At 42.5% G+C, this 20672-nt stretch overlaps 1 protein-coding gene across 2 annotated transcripts in view; it reads left to right on the top strand.

The window, feature by feature from the left end:
- Positions 1 to 18154, top strand: part of CCDC125 (coiled-coil domain containing 125) — a 62904-nt gene extending 44750 nt beyond the window's left edge. Inside the window, exons 8-12 of one of the 2 annotated variants that reach the window (XM_033927568.1) lie at positions 4035 to 4150; positions 6361 to 6471; positions 13100 to 13277; positions 16538 to 16671; positions 16764 to 18154. In XM_033927568.1, coding sequence (XP_033783459.1) covers positions 4035 to 4150; positions 6361 to 6471; positions 13100 to 13277; positions 16538 to 16671; positions 16764 to 16982 — 758 coding nt within the window. In that variant the 3' untranslated portion in view covers positions 16983 to 18154. The remainder of the gene's footprint in view (positions 1 to 4034; positions 4151 to 6360; positions 6472 to 13099; positions 13278 to 16537; positions 16672 to 16763) is intronic. The other variant, XM_033927645.1, reaches the window with a different exon arrangement.
- The last annotated feature ends 2518 nt before the right edge of the window (positions 18155 to 20672 follow it).

Raw genomic sequence — 20672 nt, 5'->3', positions numbered from 1 at the left:
GACATGGGACATCCCTGTCTGGTACCCCTCAACAATGTCAAGGACTCTGACAGAAAACCTTTGATTTTAAATTGCAATGAGGGTTAATGATATAATTTTTAAAAAATCCATGTTAAGAATTGTTTTCCAAATCCCATTTTTTCTAGAACCCCACATAGGAATTTCCAGCTGACTGTCAAAAGCCTTCTCGGTGTCCAGAGAAAGTACCAGTGAAGGAATTCCCTACTGCCTTGCATGCCACATCAAATGCATTGCTATTTTAATATTGTTAAATGTCCGATGTTGGAAAATAAAGCCCGCTTGAGTCACATGTATGAGCTTTGGCAGCACATCCTCCTGCAGCTGGGACAAAATCCTTGTGAACAGTTTATAATCAGTTTTTAGAAGGGATATTGGTCTAAGCAGTACTCGGCTTACCTGGCTTAAGTAACAAATTAACCGCTGCTAAACGCCATGTTTGCGGTAGGCAAGGTTCCTCCCCCGGAAATTGAAAACTCGAACCAATATGGGAGCCAATACTCCCCTGAAGCTTTTATAAAAGTTACTAGCTGATGCCCCGGCGTTGCACGGGTATTTAATTATAGCAATAACACTGTAAATGGATTCAAATAAAGATACTTTATAGAGGTGAATGAAAGTATTTTTTTACAGCTTAATAAAAAGTACAATATTCAAATTATAAAGTGAAATATTTGACAAAATGAATACAATACAACTAACGCAAAACGTGATTATAAACAACAATTTTACTTTCACCTCCTGGAGCAAGAACATATAAATTCTTGGGTGAACCCACCCTTGAGCAAGCAAAATAGAGTTGTGGGCCGTGAGACCCCCAGAACATATCACCCCAGGTAGTGAGGGATCTGCATACCAAGTTTCGTCCAAATTGGTCACAGTGAGAATGGCAGCATTTTACATTTTTTCCATTGACATGAATGGGTGAAATCCGATTTTCTGTTTGTAGCTCCGCCCACGTGTGCAGGTGGCCGCGAGACCCCCAGAACATATCACCACAGATAGTGAGGGATCTGCATACCAAGTTTCGTCCAAATTAGTCACAGTGAGAATGGCAGCTTTTTACATTTTTTCCATTGACATGAATGGTTGAAATCTGATTTTCTGTTTGTAGCTCCGCCCACGTGTGCAGGTGGCCGCGAGACCCCCAGAACATATCACCCCAGGTAGTGAGGGATCTGCATACCAAGTTTCGTCCAAATTGGTCACAGTGAGAATGGCAGCGTTTTACATTTTTTCCATTGACATGAATGGGTGAAATCCGATTTTCTGTTTGTAGCTCCACCCACGTGTGCAGGTGGCCGCGAGACCCCCAGAACATATCACCACAGATAGTGAGGGATCTGCATACCAATTTTTGTTCAAATCGGTCAAGCCGTTTTTGAATTACTGTGAGAATGGCAGCTTTTTACATTTTTTCCATTGACATGAATGGGTGAAATCTGATTTTATGTTTGTAGCTCCGCCCACGTGTGCAGGTGGGCCGCGAGACCCCCAGAACATATCATCCCAGGTAGTGAGGGATCTGCATACCAAGTTTCGTCCAAATTAGTCACAGTGAGAATGGCAGCTTTTTACATTTTTTCCATTGACATGAATGGTTGAAATCTGATTTTCTGTTTGTAGCTCCGCCCACGTGTGCAGGGGGGCCGGGAGACATCCAGAACATATCACCCCAGGTAGTGAGGGATCTGCATACCAAGTTTCGTTCAAATCGGTCAAGCCGTTTTTGAATTACTGTGAGAATGGCAGCGTTTTACATTTTTTCCATTGACATGAATGGGTGAAATCCGATTTTCTGTTTGTAGCTCCGCCCACGTGTGCAGGTGGGCCGCAAGACCCCCAGAACATATTACCACAGGTAGTGAGTGGTCTGCATACCAAGTTTCGTTCAAATCGGTCAAGCCGTTTTTGAATTACTGTGAGAATGGCAGCGTTTTACATTTTTTCCATTGACATGAATGGGTGAAATCCGATTTTCTGTTTGTAGCTCCGCCGACGTGTGCAGGTGGGCCGCGAGACCCCCAGAACATATCACCCCAGGTAGTGAGGGATCTGCATACCAAGTTTCGTTCAAATCGGTCAAGCCGTTTGTGAATTACTGTGAGAATGGCAGCTTTTAACATTTTTTCCATTGACATGAATGGGTGAAATCTGATTTTATGTTTGTAGCTCCGCCCACGTGTGCAGGTGGGCTGCGAGACCCCCAGAACATATCATCCCAGGTAGTGAGGGATCTGCATACCAAGTTTCGTTCAAATTGGTCAAGCCGTTTTTGCGTGATCGCGGCACATACACACACACATATATACACACATACATACCTCCAATTTTATATATATATATATATATATATATATATATAGATTAGTATATCCATCTAACCCTGGGGAGGTACCTGCAGGGAGTGCTTCAATCACCTCGTCCATCTCACTGAGCATAGAGCAGCTATAGGGCCTCCCTCTCAGAAATGGCGGGGAGCGAAACCTGCGCTAAATAAGTCTCCGGCTCTGTTGCAGAGAGTGTATCTCCCTGACAGTAAATCTCTTGAAAATACTTATGGAAACTACTTCCAATGTCTGTTGAGCAGTTCAAGACTCTCCCATCGGCTGTTTTAGGACAGGAGATGTGATTACAGAGAGCTTGTTTTTTAAATTTGTGGGACAGAAGAGGGCTAGGCTTCTTACCAAATTCAAAATACAGTTGCTTAGTTTTCTGACTGCCAAAAGCCTTTCGGTACTATTCGGTTTACAAAATTAAATACAGTAGGCACATTGAACTACCCTCTCTGTTCCATAAGGGCTCACAATCTAACTAAAAGTGCCTAAGGAAAAAATACAACATTTTGTAAATAAGGATAGAATAGAAAGGAGGAAAAAGCAAACGATTAGACCAAAAATGAATAAAAATCTTAGAAGAAAAATTAAATTATTAGAAATAAAATAAAGACCAATAAAAACAAAACAATATCAGTTTAGTCTAGTCTCTTGTTTAGTGCAAGGCCATAGCAACATCAGTGTAGGAGGCAGTTCCAAGCCGAGCTGCACCAGGCAAGGTCATGACCGACATTTGAAAACAATGACCTCGGAACAGTTCCGCTCTGCATGCCAAGCTCACCATTGGGGCTAACCAGATACAAAGATCCAAAGGCGTTGCACAGTCCATCGCAAGCAAGGCCTGCCACAGCAGCAGAACAGCAGAAACAGGAACACACAAGGGACCAGCTGGCAAAGGGAGAGACATCTGACACCAAGCAGGAATATATGAAGCCAGCAGCTGGCACGATGAAGGAAACGGCTGGCATGCTGGAGGAGGCATCCGGCACCAAACAGGAAGACACGGAGTTGTCAGCCAGCATGATGGAGACATCCAGCCCGAAGAGGAAATGAACAACACTGCATTTGACAGGAACAGGTATTAAGGGCCTCAGTACAAGTAAGGCCTCAACTGTTAGACATCCAACGGTCAAATTCTAAAAACTTCAGTACTGATATTGGGTCAGTTTCACAATCAAAAATAGGATTAAATCAAAGAAAAACTATCAAAATAAAGCTAGTAAAGAATAAACACAATAAAAGGATAAAAGAAACCAAATTAAAAGAAAAATTACAAAATAGCCCAATGGCCTATATGGACACCATCTTGAAAAAACCCCACCCCTCACACACAAAATACTGGATTCCAAACAGAGATTTAATATAACTGAATTCAACTAATGCTATAAATATCTTTGAACGTTATTTAAAAAGTTGGGCTAAAAATATAGATACATATAAATGTTGCACATAATCTCTTACTCTATCATAGGGAAATGTTCATATTGTCAGTTTGGAAGCATCAGAGATTTTATATCTAAGGGATGATCCTAACGGTATCATTCTCAAATCATTTGGCATGAGAATTGTGTTCAGTAGAATATGTAGAAGTAGTCAGTCTCTGAGTTAATGCAGAATATTTTGCTGTCTTGAGAACTGACAGATGAAGAATAAGTCTACTTTCTTGTTTTATATTTCTAGTCCTGAACCAACAGAGTTTGGAACTTCTGGCAATGCTTGATGTGAAACAACAGAAGATGTTTCAAGAAAATATAACAGTTAGTACAAGTGGCTTTACAGACATCACAGCTCTTGAAGTAAGTATGGAGGAAATTTATATGATTTGTGTATGTGCTACGTGCCAGTACATTCATTTTATTTCTCTACCAAGCAAGGGGATAGATTCAAAACAAATGCTAGGAAGTTTTTCTTTACTCAGCGTGTGGTGGACACCTGGAATGCGCTTCCAGAGGAAGTAATAGGACAGAGTACGGTACTGGAGTTCAAGAAAGGATTGGACAATTTCCTGCTGAAGAAAGGGATAGAGGGGTATAGATAGGGGGCTACTACGCAGGTCCTGGACCTGTTGGGCCGCCGCGTGAGTGGACTGCTGGGCACGATGGACCTCGGGTCTGACTCAGTGGAGGCATTGCTTATGTTCTTATGACTAAGTTGGTATAGAAATGCCTAATTCAATTCATTTAAACCCAAGGTCCTAGTCTTTTATTCTGGCTTGTTCTAGAGCATGACATATGATTTTAATTTTGTATAAATTACCATTTGGTATTGAAAAAGCTCGGTGAAGCTCAGATTCAAACGGTTCGACTTGAGTAGCTTTGAAAGTTACCCAAGAAAAATCTTGCTTTTTAGTTGAAAGAAAAACAATTGGATAAATCTATATAGGTAATATATTCTACTAGAAATTGTAAACCACTCAGGCAATTCTTTTGATATGCAGGATAGCAAGTATTTAATAAGCTTGGAAACTAATACTAGTAGGGGGGGTTTTAAGATGTAAGTTTTTGGGACTGCTAGGGTCCCTATCTGACCTTGTTTTTATTTCTCAGTTCAGTTTTGGTTTTCATTTTTCTAATTTGTGATCTCTTGTGCTGTGTTTGGTGAATGTCTGTGTTTTGTGTATGAAGAAGTCATTTATGTGTGGTAGTAATGGCAGGTGGGTGGAGATAGGAGCTCCCCTCCTTAATTTCTGCCCTGAGCCCCAGCATAACTAACACCGGCCCTGATCCTTCTCATCCTTCATTTGCTACTTCTGGGAGAATCTTTAGTTGACAGGTGATGGTAATTACCGTATTTTTCGCTCCATAAGACACACCTGACCATAAGACGCACCCACCTCTAGAGGAAGAAAAACCAAGAAAAAAAATTCTGAACCAAATGGTGTGCCCTGTACCCTGTCCCCCCTCTGGTGGTCTAGTAGTAGGCTGGGACAAGGGTACAGGGCACATCTAGTGGTGGGCACATCTAATGATAGACACGTCTAGTGGCAGCCAGCCAGCCAGCTCCCAAACCCCCAGCCAGTGCCAAGCCAGCCAGCAAGCCAGCCCCAAGGCAACCAGCCAATCAGCCAACCCACCCCCAAGCCAGCCAGCCCCAAGCCAGCCAGCCAGCCCCAAATCAACCCAGCCAGCCAGTCCCAAGCCAGCCAGGCAGCCCAAAGGCAACCAGCCAACCCACCCCAAGCCAGCCAGCCAGTCCCAAGCCAGCCAGCCAGCCCCCAGTTAACCTGGCTAGCCAGCCAGTCCCAATCCAGCCAAGCAGCCCACAGGCAACCAGCCAAACCACCCCAAGCCAGCCAGCCCAAAGGCAACCAGCCAACCCACCCCAAGCTAGCCTGCCAGCCCCCAGTTAACCTGGCCAGCCAGTCCCAAGCCAGCCCAAAGGCAGGCGCCCTCCCCCGGTACCTTTTTTTGTCACCCCGGCAGTCCAGCGTGCTTTCTGCGCTTCTGCTTGGGTTCTGCTGCTCTCTTCTGGCAGTGTCAGCATTACAGCGGTACAGGAGGCAAGCGTGCGCTTTTTGCGTGCCTGCTTGGTCCCTCCCTGCACTCCGAATGGCTGCCTGTCAGTTCTCGTCCCGCGAGAACTGACAGGCAGCCATTCGGAGTGCAGGGAGGGACCAAGCAGGCACGCAAAAAGCGCGCACCTGTTTCCTGTGCCGCTGCCGGAAGAGATCAGAAGAACCCAGGCAGGAGCGCGGAAAGGACGCTGGACTGCCGGGATGACAAAAGGAGGTACAGGCTTTGTTTGGGGTTTTTTTACATTCGCTCCTTAAGACGCACCCTTATTTCCACCCCCTTTTTGGGGGTGGAAAAAGTGTGTCTTATGGAGCGAAAAATATGGTATGTAACTGATCTGCAGAAGGATCACTGGCAAAATATAGATAATTGAGAACTGATGATATGATTAATGAGTACTTTTTTTCTTATATGAATGTTAACTGTAAGGAGTGGAGTGGAGGTTTACATAGTAACGTGTAGTGCTTCATATAACTTTTTTTTTGTATTTTAAGCTGGCAGTGCTTGGAGCCTGTAACTGCTGTAAAAGCGCTGGGGGAGAGCCTTGCTCCTGTGCTAAGATGTCAGCTGCAACTCGCAAACAACTTCTCCAGCTGCGACAGGAGGTAATCTCATCTTTGGCTCATGTTACCGGCCACAGCAATGTACCCAATCAGACAGGAGAAAGTAATGAAGCTAATAAAACTTGGCCATACTGCACACAGTAAAATAGCATCTTTCATTACCTTAAGTATATACTGTCTCTTGTGTTGAGCAGTTCTAGTAGCAATATTGGTTTGGAGACAATTTGAGAAAAGAATATATGAGGTCCTAAAAAAAACATGTATTACGATATCTTTTGGCTTTCTTGTGTTGAACACAATCTTGCCCTTGGTGTGGCTCTGCAATTTATTTATTTTTAAAGATTGACTCTCTTAGTTTTGTCCATGTTAATCTACAACAAAGAAGAAGGTTGTTGATGCTTCAGAGAATCCTCTGTCTTCATGCCTGCCACTTTTATGCATAAATCTTTCTTTAACCAACTTTGGTCAGGTGAAATCTCCTAAGTGTACCCATGGATTTTAAGCTTCTTCTTAGACACATGTATTTACAGCAGCTGGATTTTCAATTTATTTTTAGAAATTTCAAATTCAGTTTACATATTTCTGATGGAAGGAAAAGTGTGAATTAAACATCTCAAATTTCACTTGTACTATTTTTAATAGCAAGTATGCTGTTTTATTTTTCTAGCAGTATGGGGATTGAGGTACTGTACAGCTCAGACTCTCACCATAGTATAGCACTAGACAAGAAGTACTAAAGGAGGACAAAGCCATCGCCGACAAACTGAACACATTTTTTGCGTCTGTATTTACCGACGAGGATCTATCCAATATACTGGAAGCCGACAGGCTATACACAGGAAATGAAGACGGGAAACTGACAGGGACGACGGTCAGTCTAGAAGAGGTATGCAGACAGTTTGATAGGCTTAAAAATGGTAAATCCCAGGGACTAGTCAGCATCTACCCAACGGTAATCAAGGAACTAAAAGGGGTTATAGCTGAACTGCTCCAACTAATAGCTAATCTGTTGATCAAATCAGGAAAGATTCCGGAAGATTGGAAAGTGGCGAATGTTACGCCGATCTTCAAGAAAGGTTCGAAGGGAGGTCCAGGAAACTACAGACTAGTGAGTCTGACTTTGGTACCGGGAAAGATAGTAGAGGCACTAATAAAGAACTGCATCATCGATCACCTTAACAGATCCAAACTGATGAGGACCAGCCAGCACGGATTCAGCAAAGGAAGATCTTGCTTGACAAACTTATTGCACTTTTTCGAAGGAGTAAATGAGCAAATAGACAAGGGTGACCCGGTTGACATCGTATATGTAGATTTTCAGAAGGCATTTGACAAAGTTAACATAGAAACATAGAACATGAACATGATGGCAGAAAAAGGGCCACGGCCCATCTAGTCTGCCCACACCTACTTCTAAAAATTGCAAGCCATGGAATCAAGGGTGATATACTCACGTGGATTAAAAACTGGTTGTTGGATAGGAAACAGAGAGTGAGGGTGAATAGACAATACTCAGACTGGAAATGCGTCATGAGTGGAATGCTGCAAGGTTCGGTGCTCGGGCCTCTGCTTTTCAACATATTTATAAATAACCTAGAAATTGGCACAACGAGTGAGGTGATTAAATTTGCGGACGATACAAAGTTATTCAGAGTAGTAAGGACAAAGAAGGATTGTGAAGACCTACAAAGAGACATAAATACGCTCGAGGAATGGGCTGAAAAATGGCAAATGAGGTTCAACGTGGACAAGTGCAAGGTGATGTATGTCGGTAACAAAAATCATATGCACAAATACAGGATGTCCGGAGCTATACTTGGAGAGAGCCCCCAGGAAAGAGACTTGGGAGTACTTGTAGACAAGTCAATGAAACCATCCGCTCAATGCGCAGCGGCTGCGAAAAGGGCAAACAGAATGCTAGGAATGATTAAGAAGGGGATCACAAAAGGCTATCTTGCCGTTATACCGGGCCATGGTAGGCCCCCACCTGGAATACTGCGTCCAACACTAGTTACCGTACATGAAAAAGGACATAGTACTACTCGAAAGGGTCCAGAGAAGAGTGACAAAAATGGTTAAGGGACTGGGGGATTTGCCGTACAACGAGAGGTTAGAGAAACTGGGCTTCTTCTCTCTTCAGAAGAGAAGACTGAGAGGGGACATGATCGAAACATTCAAGATATTGAAGGGAATTGACTTAGAAGAGAAAGAGAGACTGTTCACTCTCTCCAAGATGAAGAGAACAAGAGGGCACTTGCTAAAGTTAGAAGGGAAAAGATTCCATACAAACGTAAGGAAGTTCTTCACCCAGAGTGGTAGAAATCTGGAACGCTCTTCCGGAGGCTGTTACAGGGGAAAGCATCCTTCAGGGATTCAAGACAAGATTGGATAAATTCCTACTGAAACAGAACATGCGCAAGTAAGGCTAGACTCAAATAGGGCACTGATCTTTGACATAAGGGCCACCGCGTGAGCAGTCTGCAGGGCACGATGGACCACTGGTCTGACCCAGCAGCGGCAATTCTTATGTTCTTAACTAGTATTATAGCTATCTTAATAAATGTTTATAATTTGAAAATGGAAATAAGATGATCTTTTTATTAGACTAATTTTAGGATTTTTTTTTGACTAGCTTTAAGAGATCAAAACCCCTTTCCTCAGGTCAGGAAAGGGAACCATAACAGCAATATATGGTACTGACTTGAGAGAGGAGATTTTAGCTTCTGAAAGCTAATTGAAAAATAGATTTGGCCTATAACACGGTATATTATTTTCCATTTTTGTTTTATTTCTATGTGGTGATTGGTATTTGTCTTTTTCAAATTTACATCTGTTGTGTTTATAGTTTGCACAGTACTAAGGGACATGCATTGCTGTTTATTTATTCAGCTGTCTATACCGTTCTCCCAAGGGAGTTCAGAATGGGTTTGAATTTATTCAGATACGCAAGCATTTTTTCCCTATCTGTCCCAGTGAGCTCACAATTTATCTAATGGGGGCAATGGGTGGGTGTGTGTTGGGGGGGGGGATTAAGTGATTTGCTCAGAGGCTGTGGAGCTGCATTCTATTCAGAATTTGGTTTTTTAGGGTGCAGTTTCATTGTTGTCTAAATATTCTATTTTTAGTTTGCACTTATACTCTCGCCCAGTATAGAGTAAGTATCAGTGTTCTGTGTGCGTGAAAAAAGACATGCTTTTCTGTTGGAATGATCTGTTAATAATAATAATATTCTTTTATACCGCCATAACCAAAAGTTCTAGGTGGTTTACACTAAAAAGAGCTGGACAATCAGTGAAATACAATAATAAAGTAAAAAATACAAATATTTGTAAAATAGAATTTCAATAATAAAACTCACAAAATAATAAACTTATCGAACAAAGTGGTCTTAATTAATTTCCGAAAACTGCAATAGGATAACATAGCTTGCTGAATACATTTACCTAACCAAGATTGTTGCCTATCAGCTTGAAATGCTAGGGTCCTATCTTTACTAATCTGGCTTGTTTAATTTTACAGTGGTTAAATGCTGCCTTTTCCTAGGCCCTGGGTGTCAAATATGCTAGGTATTCCACTGCCGGCTGGACTTTTAATTCTAGATCCAATGCTGCAGCAATAGAGGGTTTGTTTGTCAAACCCCGCCCCCCCTAAATAAACAATCTGTAACTTGTGTTCTTCATGTGTTGCTGAGATCTCTGGGGCTGTTTGTTATACATGACCATTTGCTGAATGTTTTTAAAAGGTTGGGAGGGAACTGAACCTGACTATAGTCAGGAAAAAGAGCTAGTTTCCCTGGCTATGCTTTGAAATAAAGTCCACAGAGTCTGCAATTTTGGTATTTGGTTAGTGTTTGCAATTGCCCCTGATGCTTCAGATCTGTTACACCTGGAGGACTGTTTAATGTTGTTTCCACATGGTTATCAGCTCAAGGATTGGTCTACTCCTCCACTCAGTATTTTATAGACTCACAACTGAAAGTCTGATATATCATGGGCGCAGCACAAGAAGGGATGGGGGCACCATGGAGGGCAAGTCCCACAAAGTGCAATTATACCTTGCTGCAATCCTGACTGCACACAGCAGGCAACCGCTTAGGGGACAGGAGAGCACAGGGGTGGGGCCATGTGTCCTCTTTTTTTTTTCTTTTTGGCTTCACAAATATAGTATAAACCTATCACATAAGAATTGCCGCTGCTGAGTCAGATCAGTGATCCATCATGCCCAGCATTCCACTCACACGGCGGCCCTCTAGTCAAAGACCAGCGCCCTAACTGAGAGTAGCCCTACCTGCATAAGTTCTGGTTCAGCAGGAACTTGTCTAACTTTGTCTTGAATCCCTGGAGGATGTTTTCCCCTATGACAGACTCCGGAAGAGCGTTCCAGTTCTCTACCACTCTCTGGGTGAAGAAGAACTTCCTTACATTTGTACGGAATCTGTCCCCTTTCAACTTTAGAGAGTGTCCTCTTGTTCTTCTTACCTTGGAGAGGGTGAACAACCTGTCCTTATCTACTAAGTCTATCCTCTTCAGTACCTTGAATGTTTCGATCATGTCCCATCTCAGTCTCCTCTGTTCGAGGAAGAAGAGGCCCGGTTTCTCTAATCTTTCGCTGTATGGCAGCCCCTCCAACCCCTTAACCATCTTAGTCGCTCTTCTCTGGACCCTTTCGAGTAGTACCGTGTCCTTCTTCAAGTATGGCGACCAGTGCTGGACGCAGTACTCCAGGTGAGGGCGCACCATGGCCCGGTACAGTGGCATGATAACCTTCTCTGATCTGTTTGTGATCCCCTTCTTTATCATTCCTAGCATTCTGTTTGCCCTTTTGCCACCTCCACACATTGTGTGGACGGCTTCATCAACTTGTCGATCAGAACTCCCAAGTCCCTTTCCTGGGAGGTCTTTCTATATGGACATCCTGTATTCGTGCATGAGATTTTTGTTAACGACATGCATTACTTTACACTTATCAACATTGAACCTCTTCTGCCATGTCAATGCCCATTCCTCGAGCCTGATTATGTCACTTTGCAGATCTTCGCAATCCCCCTACGTCTTCACTACTCTGAATAACTTTGTATTGTCCGCAAATTTAGTCACTTCGCTCATCGTGCCTATGTCCAGATCGTTTATAAAGATGTTAAAGAGCACGGGTCCAAGCACCGAGCCCTGCGGCACCCCACTGGTGACGCTCTTCCAATCCGAGTATTGTCCATTTACCCCCACTCTCTGTTTCCTATGCTCCAGCCAGTTTTTAATCCATGTATTTCACCCCCGATTCCATGGCTTGCAATTTTCCGAAGTAGTTGTTTATGCGGCACCTTGTCGAATACCTTCTGAAAATCCAGATATACAATGTCGACTGGGTCTCCCTTGTCTATCTGCCTGTTTACTCCCTCGAAGATGTGCAGCAGGTTTGTTAAACAAGATCTGCCTTTGCTGAAACTGTGCTGGCTGGTCCTCATCAGCCCATGTCCGTCAAGGTGATCAGTGATACAGTCTTTTTTCGGCACCTCTACCATCTTTCCTGGTACCGAGGTCAGACTCACCGGTCTGTAGTTTCCTGGGTGGTCCTTAAAATTAGATCACATATAGAGGAATATATCTGGTTCAGTGTAAGAGGAGAAGTGTCCCCCAGTGCTACTTATTAAGGAGTAAAGGCTGTGCTTCACGGGTCAACTTATTTGTACAGCAACTTATCAAAAATGAAAACAGCACTTGTCTCAGCTGGCAGCTCGCTTGGAGGGGACACAGCCTTGGAACAGGGAGGTATAGCGGAGGCTACAAGAGGCTCAAAGGGACCTGTGGGCTCTGGAATTTGATCATATACAATTTAGCCTTCAACTATTGAAGTAGAAATATTTTGCGGACAATAACAAAGCTAGCCGAATGATGGCCCTTAGATTGAAAGTACAGCGTGGGCAGGCTACTATTTTCTCCATTAAACGGCATTCAGGGGAGATTGTGCGTAATGAAAAGTAGATTAGAGATTTTCGTTCAATTCTATTAAAAGCTCTACGCTATGGAAGTGGATGTGCCACCTGAAACTATTGAGGGGTATCTTGACTAGGTTCGTCTTGATAAAATAAGTAGCAACGATGCTAGGAGATTAGATAGGCCAATAACACTTATTGAGGCCTGTCAGACATCATGAGGGATGACGCAAGGAAGGTCACTGGGCCTCGACAAGTTCACGGTTAAGTTTTTTTGATAAACAAATTGATGGGGGCATGTGTGGTGAAGTGCTCCTTGTGACCTTGGGCAAATCATTTAATCCCCCATTGCCCCAGGTACACTTTGTTTGGGCACAAAAGTGGGAGGGTTAATGGTTCCCTGCTTACAAAAAATACTATCAAATAGCTCAGCATAGGGCTCTGCTAGAATTACAAGCCTAGCAGTGTAAGCCGTGAGTAGACATTGCAAAACCAGACAGGGGGAAATCCAAATACATGCAGGGAGGAATTAGAAACAACTTCACTGAAAATAGCAACCCCACATAGATCCTGAATCACATTTGTTTGAATGGCAAAGATCTTAAATCAGGTAATAATTACTTCATGTGCTCATAGAATGCTAGTTCACAAGGCGCAACCAGTGGTGCAGAATAGTGGTCTAATCATGGCACATACTATTGCATGATGTACCCTAAAACCAACTTAAATTTTATACAACAGTTTGAACTTGAGAAGAAGAGCAAAGAAGAGGCCTTGATAGTGGCTGATGCCTTTAGAATTGCCTTTGAGCAGCAACTGAAGAGAAAGAATGAGCAGACCCTCCGGCTTAATGATGTGGACAAGATCTACATGAAAGAAACGAAGCACATGAACAATTGGAAGCGCATTATGGATGATGGTGATTAACCCTAACACGTTTTCATTACTCATGTGAATATATTCATGCTCCATAGGTTGAGACCGAAAAGTGCCTCAAGGTCTATAATTGCTTTTGTTGCTGTGGTTTGCTTATTGAATTAGCGACACCGAAAATGATGCTTGAAAGATCATAGAGCTGGATTCACTAACCCCCAATTCTGTGTCCGATCCGTGCCCAATTGCATGCAGGCCGACAAATTCACTAATGGCCTGCATGCAAATGGGGACGATCGTTGACACGTCCCCCACCCACTACACGGATCGCTAGAGAGCGATCCTTGAGTGTGCGCAGACCATCTGCTTTCCCTGTAGATGGTCAACGCATGTGTTTGGTGTTCGTTTTTTTCCAAGCCCGTGGTTTTAACCCGCTTTAAGCCTGCGGGTTAAAACCACAGGCTTGCACTGCGGGGAAGGGCAGGAGAGTCATGGTTGAGAGCAGGAGTGATTTGGGGCTGAGATCATGGCAGAGAGCAGGGCGGCAGGCAGGAGAATCGGGGCAGAGAGTAGGGTTTTAGCACAAGCGACTGGTCCTCACCAGTCGCTTGTTTTTGATCAGCCAGCCAGTCAGAAAGTGTAGTGAATCGCGTCCTTCCTGCTTTGCATGCTGATTCCCCTCATTTGCATGCACGGATCAGAGAATCATTGGGACACAGGTTAGTAAATTGGGTTTCAAAGGGCTCGCAAACCGATCGGTACATGATCGGTTTGCTTAGTGAATCTAGCCGTTTGATGGAAAAATTCTTAAAAGGCATGTTCCTGATGAAATTGTTCAAAATAGTGATTTGTGTCCCACTGAAAACAAGAAATTACCTCGGTTTGAATGTGTAGTGCAGCTGCATTCTATGTATTGTGTGCAGTTATGGGATTACCATCCCAAGTTAGAGGAGAATTAGAAGAGGTACAGAAAAGGGCTACAAAATGGACATGGAATGTCTTCCTTGTGAAAATTAAGAAACGGGATAGCTGAGTTAGGATACAACAGAGACCCATTGAAGCCATAACATTTAGTCTGAAATGAGCACATACATTCTCTGTAGGAAAACGAATGATCCTGCCAAGTTGCCCAGAGCTGCCCTTCAACTGATAGGTGTTGTCTTGTTTGTTTGTTTATTTTAAATTTAGGAATAGCTGTGCATTGGATTAGATAACCTATCAAATTTCAGTATAGTTTTCCTCCACCCTTCCCTCAAAGTTTTGCTTGCCATTTTTAAACCAAGGCTTCTTTTCTGCTTGCCATCTTTACTTTCCCTTTTATTGTCTCCTCTGCTTGTGCCTCAGAAATGGTGAATTCAGCCGCTTCCTCCCCTGGGCATGGTTTGGATCTCTTTGGGGATGTTGGAGGTGCATTGGTCTGTGCTAAGTCCCTAGGAGCAGTTTTCCTCTTGGGACCAGGAGTGCATATTAAAATTCATTTTCCCTTCAACAGGACTCCGTCCTATCTTAGTACTGACTGCCCCTGTTCCTTATGGGCTGAGGGAGAAAACTGTTGCTCAACCTTCTCTCTTTTTTAAAAAAAAAAAAGTATAAAACATACTTCTCACAGGGATTTGGTCTCAAAGCATTTTAAAGATGTCTGTTTCTAGACTTTAGAAGCATGATAAATATGGTTTCATCTCTTATTCTGAGGTTAAAAACAAACAGCGCAGCACTCCTGCTTCATCTACACATTATGGGTCTTCCCCTTAGCAAATAGAGAAATGAACCAACCTCGGAGAGGCCTCTGCTCTACACTCACGCTTCTACTTCCCAGCCAGTGTTTTTGCAATGGGTTTCAAAATATAGACATATCATCATTGTCATATTATTTATCAAAAGTTATTGAAAAGGTGGTGTTGCATCAACTTAAATATCATCTGGAGAATTTAAATGTATTAGCTGGCTGTCAGTTTGGCTTTCAGGAGAAAGAAGGAATTTAACTATTTATGTTGTCTATGCTAAATTTATTGGAGAGGATTTGACTTAGATTAGCTGATATATCCTGGTGATGCTGTAAAATAGCAGTATTTGATACAGATTAAGTATCAAATGCTCCTGAGTTAAGATTGGAACAGTATTGTTATGGTATCAAGTTTTTTGAACTTTACTTGCTGAGCTCTTATTTATCAGCCAGTCAATCTGTTTAAATGCCTATTGATAATGGAATTCTCTAAGGTTCTGTGTTTCTGCTGTTAATATATACATTCTGGTGCCCAATATAATACAACTGGGTAATTGAATAAATTGAATATTGTTCCAAAGGAAATGTAGCACAAACAGCAAACAAGGAACAATAATAGTTATTAATACAGTTTCAAAAATGGCGTTTAGAATCCAAAAGTAGAGTAAAATAACTCAGCATAGGGAAAAACCCTTTTATAAACTTTCATAGAATCAATCATTGCACCATCTTGTTAGAATAAATGATTTTTAAATAACTTCATAGATTCATAAGTAATTCTTAAATCTCCATAATGTGAAAATAAAGTCCAAAGTTTTGTGAAAAGCTAATATAAGTAAACAGATTTAGTTTCAATGTCTCTGCAGCGGTGACCCAGCGGGGTTCTGACGCGTTTCGCCGTCCTGGCTTCCTCAGAGAACCCGCTAATGCTGTGTGTGACAGACTTGTCAGTTGGGTACCTAATTCAAAAGGTCACCGCTGCAGAGACATTGAAACTAAATCTGTTTACTTATATTAGCTTTTCACAAAACTTTGGACTTTGGACTTTATTTTCACATTATGGAGATTTAAGAATTATGAATCTATGAAGTTATTTAAAAATCATTTATTCTAACAAGATGGTGCAATGATTGATTCTATGAAAGTTTATAAAAGGGTTTTTCCCTATGCTGAGTTATTTTACTCTACTTTTGGATTCTAAACGCCATTTTTGAAACTGTATTAATAACTATTATTGTTCCTTGTTTGCTGTTTGTGTTAATATATACATGCCACCAATTTGCACTATACTGCTAATATACAATTTCTGATCCCCCATTATCTCATATTCTAATATGTTGCCAGAGCTGCAGGATTGGATAATAGATTAAGTTTGAATGTCAAAAATTGAGCTGATGGTGTTTCTAGGTCATCTGGTTCCAATTTTCTGTAAGTTTTGTACTCGGATAAATACGAGTTGCTGTTTGTCTCACAACTGAGAAATGCAGGGACTCAGCTTGATTCACAGCAGCTGCTTTTTGTCTTAGAGAATATAAATTTTGGAGGAGTGGTATTTGAATCTGACATTCCTTTTTTATTCTCAGGACCACTTTTCTGCAAGGGAAATAAGAAAAGTTTAGGGAAGAGACTGATAGGCATGCTGATATCTTCTGCTGACTGTAGGAAGCTGGAAACTCTTGACGACCCTCAGGAAATCTTCCAGATATTGATAGATCTGGTTTGTACTCTGTGCTTTTTTGTGCTACTGTCTATGGTGTTTACTGTTCCGAGAGTAAACTTACAGTGAGGTGTCCTTTTTTTCCTCTACAGTTGAATGACAAAGAGGAGGCTTTAGCTCATCAAAGGAAAGTGAGCTATATGTTAGCTCGCAGTATGGAGGAGAAGGTTGAAGCTCCAAAACCAAGTGAGGAGGCAGGATTCTTGAGGAATGGCCTGTGCAAAAACTCAGAATTGCAAAGTGCAGCTGACCCCTCAGGCCTGTGCCACCAAGATACAGGCTCTGATGACTCTCTGCTCAAGCCATGCTAGCAGGCTACAAAATTCCAACACAAAACACCTTGTCTTCTGATGAAACTCATTTCCAAGGAACAGTTCACACTCCCACTGCATGCTCTGCACATCAAGAATGTTCAAAAGAAGCAATACGGCTTACCGCTGAGAGTGAATGAAGACTGATGTCTCATGACTAAGTTAAAAACAAAAATTATAAATTGTACTGTGCAATGTTCTTTGACTGAACTTTGTAAATAGTTATGGCAAAAATCCTTAATTTATAATTGAGGGATTTGTTTACCTACAGAGCACATATATAATGTGCTGTCATGCAGAAGATGTTGTAGTCCAGAAAAAGAAGAAACCCAGCTGCTAACTGGTATATTTGAACAGTAAAGAAGTGCCTGGGCTACCTGATATAATGCTTCATCATTCAAGAACAGATTATTTTGGCTAACAATAAGTTGGATGGGGTTTTAAAATCTGTGAAGTGTTACAGGCTTCTGGAACCTCTGCACTGAATTTTGTGGTATGTGATATACAAGAGTTGGCAGGAGTGGACTGACCATTAGGACAATAAAGCAGCACCTGAGGCCCCATTCTCCCTTAACTTCTATCTAGTTCAGTCATTTTTGATAGGTAGTTAGGGGCCCATGACAATGCCTAGGGGCCCAGATTACTGTCAGTCTTCCCCTGAGGGTTGGATAATCCAATGTTTCCCTAATTCTGTAATATTGGTGCCTAAATGTAAGTGCCATTTGCCCACTAAGATTATAGAATACTATCACTTAGTGCTACTAACCATTTCTATAGTTCTACCAGACATACATATTATATGCAGGTACTTTTTTGTCCCTAGTGAGCTCACAATCTGTTTTTGTACCTGGGGCACTAAAGTGTTGCCCAGGGTTACAAGGAGCTGCAGTGGGAATTGAATTTGGTTCTTTAGGATCAAAAACCACTGTATTAACAATTAGTCTACTGCTCACAACATTCAAGCACATAAGGGCTGGTCGGAAAAGGACCGCTCATCGCAGCCCTTTAAGAGCCGCCAGGTCATCGTGGCCCTTTAAGAGCCATCAGTTCAGCACCGCCCTTTCATTGCAGGACTGCTCAGCACCATCCTTCATATTGGATCGAGGTGAGCTGGAGTGCTGGATAGGGGGAGGAGGGGTTGCTGGAGTGCTGATGGAGGGGTTTGGGGGGGCTGAAGTGAGGCAGGATGCTAAATTGGGGGGGGGCATTGACCCTCACCACATGCGTCACAAGATATGTTGGATCGGGGGGGTGGGAGGCCGAGGTGAGGTGGAGTGCTGGATCAGGGTGGGAAAGGGCATCACCCCCCCCCCAACCAAATACATCATGAGACTTGCTGGAGCCTTGGGCTGTGCTGAACAGTCCCGTGATAAGTATGGCTCTGAACATTCCCATGATAAAAGGGCTGCACTGAACAGGCGGCTCTTAAATGGTAATGATGTATTGTCCTAGACCTAGACCCAGGCCTGGTTGGGCGCTAAATATGGTATGTGCTAAATTGTATTTATGTGCTAACATTTATGTCTGCTTTTTAAATGTCTGTGTGCAAATGTTGATTTACGTTCTGTAATGGAATCTAGGTGCCCAGATGCATGGCACTAAGTGAAGATTCTATACTGGCATTGTAGCACCCAAATTTGGCAAACTTTTTATATAATTGCCCTCATGTCATTGCAGCAAGCTCCTACATCATTCTAATAATACCATTCTTGTTCTTAAAAATTTTAATCTGATTAGTTTAATGATTTGACAAAGATGGATTAAATATTTTAACTGATACTAACTTTATTGTAACTAAATATAATGTAGATATTTTTAAAGCAATTTTACATCTTTTATGTTCTAGTATGTGAATTAGTTTATTAATAAAATTGTAAAAAAAAAAAAAAAAAAAAAAAAAGTTAAATTCTGTCTTCTATTAAAAGGACCTACAACTGATAAGATGTCAACACCATGGCCCTGTGAGTGTGTAATGGGATGTTCTCGCAAGAATCATTAACATTTACTCTTGTCACTATAGTCAGTAAATTCAGCAACTTCAGCTTCCATCTTTGTACACAGAGATTAGCATGAGTTTGTGTGTTTGACCTGTAGAATTGCACTAAATGTAGTTCTAATTTATTGAATGAAAACCAACCATCCTCTCCTGAGACTAAAAAGAGTGCCTGTTTTAATGCCAAACTGTGCAGTATTAGTGATATAGAATACCATCCGGTCTGAAAGAGCCAGTAGGTATTGGTTGAAAATGCCAAAAGCCTGCCTCACTGGTTCACTCTTCTACTAGCAGGGGCTTGATCCTGTGCTCCCACTGCTGTACCGCTGACAGCATGGGAGGTGCTTTTTGTCCAATGTAACCCCCCCCCCTTGGTGCCAGCAGCAGAATGACAACAGGAGCAAAGAGCAACCTTCTGCTGTTATGTGGAGACTCCAGATGCTGGGGGAGTGGGGCCGGCAAGTAGAAGAAGAAATTTGGGGCAAGGACTGGGCTTGGAAAAAGGGGCTGATGGTGATACTGGGCCAGGTAGGAAAAAAGAGTTGGGGAAATCCTGAAAACCTGACTGGAATATGACTCTCGAGGTCCAGAGTTCCCTACCCCTGGTGTAGATAGTAAATGCCAGGGTCTAAGAGAAGGAGGTATGGGAAAGCAGCAGGAGCATTAGATGCTTGACAAGGGGAGAAAAGTGTCCGGGTAGATAATGGAGACATGGGGATGCAGAAAACCAGAGACTTTGGATTTAGAAAGAGATTTGAGGATTAGAAGACATATCTGGCTGGATGTTGAGATTGTAAGAAGGGGCAAAAGACAAAAAATAAGGACAAGTCTTTGAAGGAAGTAAGAGAGATTGGAACTGAAGGTAAAAGAAAATGGCAGTCTAGATAGGAAATGAGACATAGTAAAGGGACTGGAGAAAGAAGGGAATGAGTAACAAGGAAGAATCTGAGAATGAGAGGCAAAACGTAATAAGACTGTGGAAGGAATTGAGGATTTTCCTACTGCTTATATACTATTTCTTGTCCTGGCCCTGGTCGCTGGCCCTTTAATAGGGCTGAAGAAGAGTAAGTAGAGTGGGTGGGGGGCTCTGGCTGGTCTGGTGTGGTGATGATCAGGCAGGGGGGGAAGAAGGAAGATGGTGGACTTCTCACCTCCTTTCCCTGTCTATAGCTGGCTCCAGATCTTGGGGTCACTGGTTTCCTGGTCACCAGCTCTTTAATTAATTAGGATTTATATCCTGTTCTCCCAGAAGAGCTCAGAACGGGTTACAAGTTTACATATATAATGAAATAGAACAGGGTATAGTAATGTACAGTACAGCATGACAGTACATTTTAGGTCATGACATGATAGGACAATACATAGGGGAGCAAAAAGCATGGCAATACTTTATATGATATGACAGGACAAGACCTCATCGGGTGGTGATGTTATGAGTTTTCATGTATGAATAACCATTAGAGAATGACATGGGCTGAAGAGGAACCTCCAGGTAAAGTGGTTGGGGTTTTGGCTGGTCCAGTGCGGCGATGATCAGGCAGGGGGAGGAGAGGCATGATGGTGGGCTTCTCACCTCCTTTCCCTGCCTATAGCTGGCTCCGAATCTTGTGGTCGCTGGTTTCCTGGTTGCTGCCCTTTAATAGGGCTGAAGAGGAGCCTCTGGGTAGAGAGGGCGGGGCTCTGGCTGGTCCAGTGCG

Source organism: Geotrypetes seraphini, chromosome 1, assembly GCF_902459505.1.
Source record: "Geotrypetes seraphini chromosome 1, aGeoSer1.1, whole genome shotgun sequence".
Lineage (NCBI taxonomy): Eukaryota > Metazoa > Chordata > Amphibia > Gymnophiona > Dermophiidae > Geotrypetes > Geotrypetes seraphini.
Note: the sequence above shows the minus strand (reverse complement) of the source record. Positions and strands in the feature narration are given on the sequence as shown.